The 13,251-nt window shown below is 36.5% G+C and overlaps 1 protein-coding gene across 3 annotated transcripts in view; it reads right to left on the bottom strand.

The window, feature by feature from the left end:
• Positions 1-13,251, bottom strand: part of SPOCK3 (SPARC (osteonectin), cwcv and kazal like domains proteoglycan 3) — a 186,164-nt gene that overhangs the window by 93,760 nt on the left and 79,153 nt on the right. For all 3 annotated transcript variants that reach the window (XM_061475412.1, XM_061475392.1, XM_061475402.1), the window contains exon 4: positions 4,339-4,453. In XM_061475412.1, coding sequence (XP_061331396.1) covers positions 4,339-4,453 — 115 coding nt within the window. The remainder of the gene's footprint in view (positions 1-4,338; positions 4,454-13,251) is intronic.

Genomic DNA, 13,251 nt, shown 5'->3' with positions numbered 1-13,251 from the left:
CAAAGTGGCAACCACAAGTTGGTGAAGATTTAAGGGTTTATCTTTACCGCCTGCTGCTCTGCACACGCAAAGCGCACATATTCTACTGCAAGTATTCAGAAATATCCATTGCCAACTACAGCCCTTCTCCTTTGACTCACCCTTTTCACCTCCTGTCCAATTCTCTTCTAGCTGAGCATTCACTTAACTTTTTTTCCTCTTCCCCAAGCTCAGAGGGGTGAACTCATAGTTCCCACAGATTCTCAGTACAAGAGATTCAAGTATTTGAATCTCCTGAAAGCGGAGTGATCGAAAACTAAAACGAGTAGACAAATTTCTATTAGCATGGTGAACATCCTGCTTGTCACCATACCATTCACATCACTGCATCACAGTATTGGCAATTTTGTATTCTGATATTCTTCGATTTGTATTTGTATCTGAATGAAGTATACTCCAAAAGCATTTCATTACTGTGTGTACACTTTATAGGTTTCTTTTTCCTCCATAAAGCCTACCACTTAACCAATAAAAATAATTGGAAAGCACAAAGGGATGGTAAACAACCAAGCAAAAGTTAGCATCAACCTCCAGAGTTTCAAAGAATCAATGAAGAATTCTATTTTATGCCAGACTTTGAATTATTTATCATGCATTCTACTGCAGACAGCTACTCTCCACAGCAATCCGCATGGAAGTACTTTGATAAGTAATATTAATGCATCTACTGCATGTATTTCTTCTTTCTTTCCTAAGACACAGATAAGAGCATAGCACACAGAACACAGCTTCCAACACAGTTATAGCTAGCAGAGAATCAAATGCAACTACCTGCTACCTAAAAAAAAATCTGGCACTTCTAACCATGCCCCCACATTTTCTAAAGCTCTAGTACTCCAAACTAATCTCATGACCAATAATCTACAACATTTATATCTACTGTTCAGTCTTTCCAGGAAGCTCTTGCATCAGGATGCTGTGGCACTGCAGAAGCACGCTAGAAGAGGACTGGCCATCCTGGCAGTCTCCCAGAAAAGGAAATGAGCCTTGTGTGCAGTATCTCAGGACTGAGGGGAAACCATGATCTCTGCTGCCATGGAAACTGAAACCACACAAACATGCTGCAGCAAGAGCACAGAGCTAAGATCCCTGCGAACTAACACAAGTTTTAATACCTAGGAAAGTACATGCAGAATCACGTCATCAATAGTGTTCTGTCTATTAATCCTAATCTTAACTAATCCTATTGAGAACATGTCATATCACATCACTAACAGCTTTAGAGATAGCTGGGACAGCCACCGATTGCATGCTTCATTCTGTGGTACTGAGGTACCCTCAGGAATCCATACAAGGCTACAACAGTTTGGAAATTGCACGTACAGACACAAAAAAGTCTAAGAACACCCTGGACAGCATGGACAGAATAATGGAATGTCCACACCTAAGAGTTTTTTCTCTAAATGTTTTTTCTAAAAAAAAAAAAAAAACAACTATAAACAAAAAAACACAAAACACATACCACTAAAGTGATTCTCCATTTGATACAATTATCAGCCTTCATTGATAAGTAACTCTCTATGTTATTACTTTAAAGAGTGACAGGTTTTATATACAGAAATTTATGAACAAAGTAATAGGGCTGCTTGCAAATGCTGCTTCTAATAACAGAGGATTTAACTGTAAATCTGAGAATTTCAAATTGATGATACTACAGAATAATCTGTTCAGCTAAGGAAGAAGTTCTTTACTGTGAGGGTGGGGAGGCACTGGAATGGGCTGACCAAGGAAGTTGTGAATGCTCCATCCCTGGCAGTGTTCAAGGCCGGGTTGGACAGAGCCTTGGGTGACATGGTTTAGTGTCAGCTGTCCCTGCCCATGGCAGGGAGGTTGGAACTGGATGATCTTAAGGTCCTTTCCAATCCTAACTATTCTATGATTCTATAACTGTATTTCATGGTTTTTTTCCATAGCATAGCCCAAAGGTGCCCATAACCTTTTACTTATCTTGGAGGAATACAGCACCTCCTCTTTCCTGTCTCTTCAGGATAATTTTGCCACCGTATCACTTCACGTGATTAAAATTACTTTTCCTCTGCAAGAGTCTTGGGGAATAATCTCTGCAACATCCATGGATGGATCTATACAGCAAATATGCCCAAAGGGAATTCTATGGGCAAGTTCTTTATTAACAGTTTGAAGAGTTCCCAGTAACACGTGAAAAGGTCTCACTTTATTTTTTCCAGAAGATATCCCCAACTGCCTTTCTTTAATAAAAAGAATAAAAATTATCCAGGCATTAAAGAATACCACATGCACACAGACACAGATGAAACAGAAAGGGAAAATTACTGGGATTAAGTTTTCTAGAGATTTATTCCCAGCAGATTGAATACACATGACTGATGTGTTAGAAATGGATACAGGTAGAAAACCTGACAGTTGATAACATAGCCTTTCTCATTTAATTTTTACCAAGACATAAATGAGTGGACTTGTCCTTTGGGAACTTGGAAAAACAGATGGCTCTGGTGAAAATCAATATGCAAATTGTAGGTATGAGTAAAGGAACAAAATCTTGGACTAAAAAAAATAATAGCGGTAAAGGCACCAGCAGACACACCTGCTTGTGAATATGCAAATCATACTCTTACCCGACCATACTACAGAAAGGGCAGAGACTACATGAAGAGAACGTCTTTAGAAAGAAAGCACAAAGCAACTGATTGATCTTTGAACCTGATCATATAGGGGAACAGGGAGATGTAAGGTTGGAAAACATCTGTCCTGGCTCAGGACAGTTATTGCTTCACCTGGCTTACAAGACCAGACTTGCAGTACTTATTACAATCACAAAGTTGCTGTGATGCCAAAGTTTCCCATTATGAGATTGCATTATACCCAGACAAGCTTTGCCTCTTTAAATATTACCTTTCTAAAACTGTGCCAGGGAGGAACAATACAGATATGACGACAAATGTCAATACATTTATTAGTTAAACCACTGTATGCAGCTTCACCTAGTCTAAAAAAGTTTTCAGTCCTTAACATGTATACTTAACTTGGAGATGTCATTTTTTCACTGTTCTCAATGGATGTATGTGATACCTCTCAGAAATTGTGTAGTCTGTTCACAGCTGACGTATTCCCCTGATAGTTCACATACGGTTGATACTAGACTACCTCACTATATCTGCTAATAATTCTTGCACCTTATGCAATACTCTATCAAACCAAATTGTCTAGGTCTACATGGAGACTGTTTGACATAAACAGTTTAGCTCTTCAAATAATGTAGAGCTTTTTTGCTAATTAATTGCAACTGCAGATCAATAACAGTTTAAACCTTTCCTTTCACTTTGTACTATCTTGACTGTTTGAAAAGCTACAGATGAGTGTATTTAACACAACTACACACTCAGAAGAACGTTCCTTATATTATTCATAAAACTACTGGCTGTCTAAAAAGCTTGAAATGATCCTCTTACATCAGACAAGAAAGTCTTTTATTTTACTTAGTTCTTTTCAGCCCCTACTGAGTTAAGCACTTATTCAATCAAGTCATTGAAGTTTAGCCTTTCTGAAGTGCAAAAAAATGAACAACCTCACGTTAAAACTGCAACTTGACTCCATCTCCTCAACAAACAACAATCTCATGACTCAACTAAGCATACGATTCAGGTCCCTACATACAAAACTTTCTGCCTCAGATAAGCCACAGAAATACATTGATATTTTGCTACTCTAAGACCTACATAAACAGAGCATCTGGAACTGTTATTAAAAAAAAAAAAAAAAAAAAAATCTGCATTTGGATTCTGGAATAACTTTATCATGTATTTGTTCCACATATTGAACCAGTCCAGAATGCAAAGAATGGACAATCTGCTCAAATTCATAGAAGAGAAAGAAACAAGAAAGAAAAACCAAAAACCTACAAAACCCCAACATGCAAAAAAACAACTTATACTGCAACAGGCTGTTACCTACACTTTAACAGGCAGTTTTTAGTTCTCTAGCTTAATATAAGTGATGAAGTCAAAGTACTGTACAGCAGCAGAACATTATCATAATCATTATATTCATTTGGCAATGACACAGTAGGCATTCCCGTAAATGCATTTGTATCAGCAACTTATGAGGTTTAAATATGTACACCCTCTAGTTTACCAGCCTATCAAAAAAAAATCAAATATTGAACATTCTAATCAAATCATGCATACATAATTACTTCTAAAATCCACTCTTACTCTGTTCATATGTTGTTTAATAACCAAACTAATTATAGTGTGTTTATGGTTTATAGTCAAGTCATGAATGCTATAAAAAGTCTATAGGATTAACTTTTAAAGTATTTACCTGTGCGTAAGCCTTCGGTGACTAATGCAAACAGCAGTTTGTTGATCCTGTGCAACACAGACCTTATGGCGACTACATTTCATCTTTAAACATGGATCTTTAGCCGGATCTAAAGCTAAAAATAATTTTAGAAAATTGTTAACATTTATCTAGAAACATGCAATTAAGAAAAGAAACCCACCACACATAAAACCCACCACATATGTGGAAGGGTCTTGGCCTGCTGCTTGTACAACAGGCCAGACTGAAAGGCTGTGATTGTCACCACTCAGAGACAGTGCAAAATGAAGCAGTGCAAAATTCCTTACCCTATCCACTCCCTCCTGATCAGCATTTGTAACAAAGGCAGTCAAAGGCTGCTGGTTTTTACTGTAGCTGAAAAGACTTTTTAATATTAGAATTTGCTTAGGACTTATGGGAAGTTTGCATAACCATTATCACAGACTCATAGAATTGATAGGGTTCAAAGGGATCTCTGAAGATTATTTAGTCCAAGCCCCCTGCCAAGGCAGGAACCCCCTGCCATTATGTCATTCAGAGTACCAAATTTCCAAAGAAAACAATCTTGAACTGGATTCTGTTGCTTACAGTTCTCCATTTCAGTCATGTCCTTTCTAAACAAAATTAAGTTTGTGATTTTTATAGTTCAAAGGCCACTGCATTTCTGGAACCGCAATAAAACCATAAGCCATAAAGTAATGCAAAACAAGTCAGAAAGGCAAATGACATTTGATCAGGAGTTTGGAACATTTGTTCATTCAAATGTTGGCTGCCACATTTTTAAAAGCTGTAAGCTAGGATACGAATAAGATTAAATAAATGTAACTGTAGCTATAACTATAAACAGAAATATATATAAAATGTACTTCCACTCCATCCATTTCTTGTTGTTCTTACTATGAAAGAGTAACATCTACTGAGTACACTGCACAGTAATACTTCAGAAACTCATAAATGGCAATGGGCTGGTCCATAAGCAATTTAACCCAACCCAGAAAAGAGGAAAAGCATCCATCGGCCAAATTCTTCATTTTTTTGCTAAGAAAGTAGCCACCACACCTTCTTAAACAATTTCCACTTTCTCACTGTAATCCCCAAATACCAGTATTTCTACCTTGAAAGAAGTTTCCCTTTCTTACTAATACACAATTAGGCTCTTCTGATTCAACATTAAGTGCCGAACAATGACATTGACTGAGTTTATTGAGCAATTATAACTGAGACAAGATTTAAGTAAAAGAAAAGTAAACTAAAATATGTAGGTGCATGGTCTGTATGAGTCCATCCTTAAATACTAATTCTACCTGCAATATTCTAAGTCTCTTATTTCTGCTTTTTGGTTGTTTTTTTTTTGTAGCTGGTCCTTAAGTCTAATCCACAGTCATCTTTGAGCTACACTTCAAACCACAAATACTGATTTCTGGCTGTAATAATCCTGTTCATTACTTACCATTAAATTTGTATAGCATACTTCCTGAGTAACCATGTCTACATGACAATACAGAAAAGTTTCTGTAAATTTATGCTTTCAAAAGAAACAATCGACTTCTCCCTTCTCTGGTATCCATGATGTCTTCTTGGGATTCCAAACTCAATTCTTCTACTTAAGTTTAACGCCACCCACTCCATACACAGACTAGCCGCTCCCCCCTCACCCCCCCCCCCAAAAAAAAAACAAAAAACAAGCAAAAAAAACCAACACAAAAACATACTAGTAAGTTTAACACCAAAGCCTTGCTTAAAATCACTACTGAAAATGCTAAATCACAAACTCATGCAAGAAAGCTATGAACAACTAGAATGTATTTTTCTGTGTTCATCTTCACTTTAGCATATTACTGTCCAGTCTAGACTGGTATTTCAGAAATGCTGTTTTCTACATTTGCTTATAAAATATGTATTTGTGTACATATTTTCTGAAAGTAAAGTCATGTTTCCTCTGTTCCTCATGATCAAAAGTAAACCTTTAACCACACCTCTACTTGAACTGACAGATGGTATTAACATAAGGCTGACTAACCACGTACCCAGGAAACAAAAAACAGGATCATTAGTTGCAGTTTTGACACATGACTTTGTGGCGTGAAGTACAATTAAATATAGTCTAAGCAGTGACTCTGACAGTATTATTTCCTTCTCAACAGTATATTCAGCTGGGCAAAACATAACATCATACCAACAAAGCAGTAGAGTTATTGAATCATTAATATAATAATAATTCAATGCAGACAGAAAAGAAATATTTTGTTAGTTGCAGCATAAGACATATACAAAGATGTAATCCTCTTCCAGGTATTTTTATTTCTACAACAAAACAGTCATAAAAACACAATGAGTCATCCAAAATAAGTCTGATTATAACAACTCTAAACAACTAGGAAGCAAATCCAGCAAAATATGACTGAACTAGGATAACAGATTTGGAGTAAAAATTAACAACAGTATATTCAGTATCCTTCTCCAATATACTTTAGATTTTCGATTCCATGTCGAATACTTTCTCTTCTTAAAGTCACTTAATGAACTGGTCCAAGTCTCTCTTCCCAGAATGTTCTCTAATGGAGACACTAAGATAGCAATACTGGAATATGATACAAGCATATCTTTAACTGCTCTGCAAAACTGAATAGGTTAATGGAATAAAAATACATGAGAGGAGAAATCTGAAATAACATAAGGATGCCGAGTTCAGGAGTGAATGGAACAGATCATGTAACTTCCCATTCCCACTGAAATGGGTATTTCTTATCCCAAGTTCTTGGGACTCTGAAGGTGCTTTTAGACAATTAAAAAAAAATCTAGCAAGCCATAACATATTTTAGACAGTGTTACACAACTTTATAACCGTGAGATGGTACTGTCACTCTTCGCCTTTTTGCCAGGAAAAACATCTAGTTTACTGCTGGAATCAGAACGACGATCCCTAGAAAAGAGTTAAGATTCCATTTAAAACAAAATTTAAAAATATATATTTCAGTGGAACTCCACGAGATTTGACTAGGAAATCAAATTAGAAACTGGCTTTGAATGCATGATGACACAAAGAAGCGCTGGATTTTGATAGCACTATCAGAAAGATAGGAAGAAAAAGAAATCAAGAATTGCATTGAATGCTGATGCTCCATTAGGTTCCTTATGTATTTAACAGGCTTTCTCACCAAAGATGATTCTAAACCAGATTGTTTGGAATTCTGTGTTAAAAAATACATTTTGGTATAGCACCCATTCACAAACTGCGCCTTTTAAATGAAAGGTAGTGGTAAAGCTCTATTGCTAGAAATCAGTTGTGCAAGGCAGGAGTACCTGCAAGGAAAACACTTCCTGGCCCTATTGTTGATATCAGACTCAGCTGTCCGATATCAACATTTCTGTCCATTTTACTCCCCTAAGAATGCTCTTCAAAGAAAATTTAATATCTTACAAAAAATTACTTATAAATGTGGCTAACTGATAACATTCTGTGCACACACAGAGTGTTCGTTTCACTTGCTATGAAACAGAGAAGTTGAGGTGGTTCAATGCTCATGGTCTTGCCATTAACTCACATTATCACTCAGTGACCTGCTGGACTTCTTCTCTGTCAGCTACAGAAGTCTTTATATGTCACCTTAAATGTGATATATGGCCTCCATTTTTCCAATACATTTTTGTAAAAATGTCTTCATTCCCAGTTTTAGTGATGCAGAAGTCACAGGAGAATGTATGGGTCTGGACACATTTTTTGATAAGTTGCCATATCTTGTAAGAGCAAGGAAGAGACCAAACAGATACATAATTTTGGAATGTGAAAATATCAGCTACCTGAGGGGTCAATTCTGCCCAGACTGACACTATAGCTTAGCAAAAAGATAAAATACAGGCAGAAATGTTGCTAGGAACTTTGAAAAGCAGTGCAGGTCTTTCTCTTCATTCTTTCAGTATCACATGCTGTAGTCAACCCTACGCTGTGAAGTACACAGGATCCAAATTGTATTAATCTATTTTGCACAATATCACATTTTTTAATTTGCTTTTTAAAATTGGTGAACTTATGAATTGTATTAGTGATTTTCCCAACTTTGAAAGGACTAAAAAAAGTAGATATTTATGAAAGCATGGAAATGGCTTGCCTTTTTTTAAAGCCTGTTTTACTTCATACTTGGAACAGACAAATGGAAAATTTTCATTGAAAATGAAGACAAAACCACAAGAAAAGCATCTTCTAAAACCATACTCCGAAGTTTTTCATGCTGGAGAAGAACTGGACTTCTCTTACAATACAGCGACATATCTCGCTATATATATCCAGTCTCTACATGGTGCCATAAATATCTTAAACTACTATGAAAATGCATAAATTTATTCTTGGGAAAGCACTATTGATTTCATCTGAGCATGTAACTCAGTTAACTCTGGAAATACATGGCATTGAGCCTTTAATTCTTCACTGCATCCTTTAGAAACCCCTGACAAAACACGTCTGCTTTACCTGAGCTCACTCAGACTTGCAATGACAACAACCATATTCCTTTCCATTTCTGTTAAAATATGCCACTATGAAACAGCACAACGTTCACACCAAAAATATCACGTGTCATAATCCAAACATGCAGCCATTTATGTATCCCTCAGAGCTACTTATCTCAGTATAAAACAGATATCAATCTGAGTTTTCATCTGATTCACATCTACTAAAATATATCATAATTATGAAGGCTAGAGGCCTTTTTTTTCCATAAATGAAGTGAAAATGTAGATTGTACAGCATAATTCATTAAAAATAGGTGATAGTTTCCACTATAGTGGGGAGACCCTAGACATAAGTAACATGTATTTAAGGCTTGCCAGAAATCAGTTCTTTATTAGCAGCTATAATGTATCAGCTGACTTCGTTAGAAAGTCAGATACAACCAGCTTCTAAAGATGCAAATATGATCTTAGCTTCATTAACTTGGTAATAGTCAGCTTTATTTAGCTCCTGATATTCAGGAAAGTGTGCTTGCTACAGGTTATTTGCCTATATGCCTGCTTTACATTTGTTCATATATTTGCCTAAAATATTATCGAATGCTGTGTTAATTAAATTTTAACAAGCATAAAAAATAGCATTGTCATGACAAGTATTACGAAAGTATAAAATGCTATCATCTATTATTTCTCTAAGAACTTGTAAATGAAAAGCCATTTGTTCTGCTGAAAATACATGGAACAGCGTTAAGATCATCTGGTGAATTTATAGATGGATATAGACTTATTTTAACATGCTAAAAAAGCAATTAATATTTAAAAAAACAATTTGATTACTACTAATGGATCTATTTATTTATAATTCAAATTTGGATAAGTAACTCAGCAAAGCTTTCTATTATCTCTTTTTTATGTTAATTTACAGCTAGCACTCCAAGAAACTGACATTAGCCAGAACATATTTTTTATTATTTTTATTTGGAATACAATAGAAAATCAAGATTAGCAAGACACAGCATAGGAATCCTCTTAACACGAGCTCTGTGGCAGAATCCACAGTAACTATTATTTTACAATCTGCTGAGCGCATTCTGCCATGTTCCTAATATTCCGTTCCCAATAAAAATAAAGGGGAAAAAGCTTAAGGACAAAATTTTCAGACTTAGATTCTATTTTCTGTCTCCAAAGTTTGTGATTCATTTCTGATGGGCAAGATAAAAAAAAAGTTAGACATTTTGCTTTACTACACTTACCAAAACTTAAGCTATGTTTTTTAAGCATCCCATGAGTGGTTTAATTCCTCTAGTTTAAAAGGCAGGTCTGATGACTTTGCCTACCAAGTTTTCACATTTGATCACGGGAAACATAAATGTAAGTCATCTATAGGCTTTAACTAAAATACCAATAATTTGGTCAAATGCCTTGGTTACAGCCTTAGGCAGACAGACACCTAGAAGGACTCATATTGCCTGCTTTGATAAACACACTACTCCTGAATATACCTAAAGTGCCTTTACTTCTCCATTTTGAAAGACGGCGATTCTGACCTCCTAAAGCAGAATTTCTCATTGAGAAAAGCACTGATCTAGAGAAATGAGCAGAATCCCAGAACCACAGTTTCCAGAAACAGATGGGAGGAGAGCAAGGCAGATCACATAAACACTCAGCTGATATTGTCAGATAACGTGGAATCTTCATATACTGATGCTTATCAAATGTTTTGATATCTTTAATATTAAACTCTCATTTGAAATCTTTCAAAATTAACAAATATTACACTACCACAAGCTGTAGCTTCACTAGCAGAGTTTTTAACTGAATGAAGTTTATACTTAATCCTAATTATTTAGTCAGGTTTCAGGCAAGGATGTGAGTATGGCTGTGTGAGTGAGTGAAATAGGAATCTAAAACTTTTCTATCAAGATTTCTTAAATACTGAGTGCTAATTATATCAGAACTTCAGGCACAACCCTGAAATCTTACCATCCTCTCACAATCCTGTTCATCTAAATGCAAGAACAATGCAGAAGCTACTAACAGGAATTTTATATGTCAGTCCCACACTTCGACTTATATGTCCTAGGATGTATGTTCTTTACACACTGTAAATTAAAAATTACTAAAGAGTTATGTGTAAGTCAACCAGCGATAAAAAGGATTACAGAAACAGACAAGGAACATCTCAGTTATGAAATTAACTAAGAAAACATTTTTTAAATATGCTGAGGTTAAAAAAATGAAAATTGTTCCCAAGAGTCAGATTTCAACATTTAAAATGTGCTTTAAGAACTGTCATTCATCTATACAAGGAAGAAAAACTGTGCAGTCTTTTTTTCTTCTTTACATTCTTTATTTGGTTGGTTATGTTCACGGGATTTATTAAGGTATTTCTTTTTCCCTCACAACTAAATAGTAATGTGTGATTTCAGATTTCATATCCTTAATAACTATCTCTGTTAGCTATTTTACAAGCTTTCTTACTAAATTCCTGTGGCAAACACAGGAAAGTTCATTAGGCAACTAAGTAAACCTGTAAAGAAGCAGCAGTCCTAGTACACACCAAAACATATTCAAGCACACAGTCCTCAGGAACTCAAGACAGTAAACGAGGACATCCCAGCACAGAACACAGAAGTAGGAGGACTTTAAAATGAAGATATTTGCAGGACTAAACTTCAGTACGTTTGTGAAATGCAAAGAAACAGTTCCACACACCCTTTGCTCAGCATGCTGCCAGCTTAAAAGCTCTGACGCTCCACCTCCAGCCAGTCAGTCATTGTAGCCCCATGCCATAGTTCTGCTTTTCTGACATAACTAGTTGTAGGTCTGAATGTTTACCAAAATCCATGACTTAGCCAGGCTAAAAACAAAAATAAAAAAAAAAAAACTTTTAATTTATCTTATGACAATTCAAGATTTGGTGACTGTACAGACCTAAAAGGAAAACATAAAGCAAGGGTGGCAGGGGAGAAGGAATGAGGGGTTGAATTGTTACTGAAGACAAGCAAAATCTCGTATTATGGGCTGGGTTTAGCCTCACTAAAAATCTTTATATAGTCATTCTTAAAATAGCTCTAAGAATTTAGAATCCATTCAATGATTCCACATAAATAAATTCTGAAACAATTTGAGGACATAATTTAAAAAGTAGATTTTAAAAAGCAGGGAATCTGAGTTAGAATCAAAGACTGTGAACCATACAGGACAAGGCAGTTCCAAAGTACATTGCAGTAGTGAAATTTATTAGAAATAATAGCCACTAAAGCACGGCACCAGATAATGAACAAAAAAATCCACCCATTAAAGGTTTCCTCAGACATTTACAAAAGATCTTTTCAGGCAAGGGCTGGCTGAAAGTAATAAAGAGCAGTGGGAATCAGCTCAACACAGGAGTTGGTGTATTTTCTGGGTGAACAGGATTCTTAAACATACCCAAATACCTGAAACTGGAAACTATTCATCAGATTAAAATGTTGTCTCAGATGAAGATACGGTATCTTTGTTGGAGGACACTATGAATTTCAAAAAGAACAGAACTGAAAAGCTGTTAATATTTCATGATTATTTACTATTAAGACTAAACTGTATTTAAAGTGATATAGATTACATCTTAATTGCAAAGTACTGAATTTTAACTTGAAAGTTGTGGATATATATTTCTAGTTTAAAAAACATCCACAGCTTTGCTATAAAAACTAGATCATGACTGCACACATCAAATGTAGCAAAGTTAAATCTGCATGACTGTTTTCACAGTTGTCGTAGTTTAAAAGCCCCACACTTGAAAAACATTAATACAGCAAATACCGGATGGACGTAAGATATGATATACTGAAACTGTGAGATCAAGAGGAAAAACCTTGAGAGCCAATAAATCAGCATTGTGACGAGTGACTATCAATCCAGTCAGATCTGTTCTTATCTCAACCCCTCGTGCCCCATGTTGGGCGCCAAAAAGAACTGTCGTGGTTTAAACCCAGTCAGGTAACTTGTTCACTCACTCCCAGTGAGTGGTGCCGAGCTGACAACAATCGAGGTCCGTGTCCATCTCCCCCCCCCCCCCCCCCCCCCTTCCCCCTCCGCACCGGGGCTCTCAGCTAAAACAATGATAAGGGAAAATAACAAGGGAAGAGAATACGATACCACCGGCCAAGAAAACAAGTCCCACCCGGAAGCCCGTGTCCTTCCAGGTAACTCCCAGTCACCCCCCCACCCCGGCCATGACGTGCTGTGGTATGGAATACCTCCCCGGCTAGCCCGGGTCAGGCGCCCCGTCTCTGCTTCCTCACAGCTTCCCCTCCTCCCTGGCAGAGCATGAGCCTCACGGAGTCCTTGGTCAGGGTAAACATCACTTAGCAACAACTGAAAACATCGGCTTCACCAACACTGTTCTCAAGCTAGAAGTCAAAACACAGCACTGCACCAGTTAACACAAAGGAAAAACGTGACTGCTACTGCTGAACCCAG

The sequence above is a fragment of the Pezoporus flaviventris genome, unplaced genomic scaffold, assembly GCF_033815535.1.
Source record: "Pezoporus flaviventris isolate CSIRO_AGI_PZ_B2104156 unplaced genomic scaffold, CSIRO_AGI_Pfla_v1 ptg000002l, whole genome shotgun sequence".
NCBI classification, from domain to species: Eukaryota; Metazoa; Chordata; class Aves; order Psittaciformes; family Psittacidae; genus Pezoporus; species Pezoporus flaviventris.
This window is presented reverse-complemented; position numbering and strand designations above follow the sequence as displayed.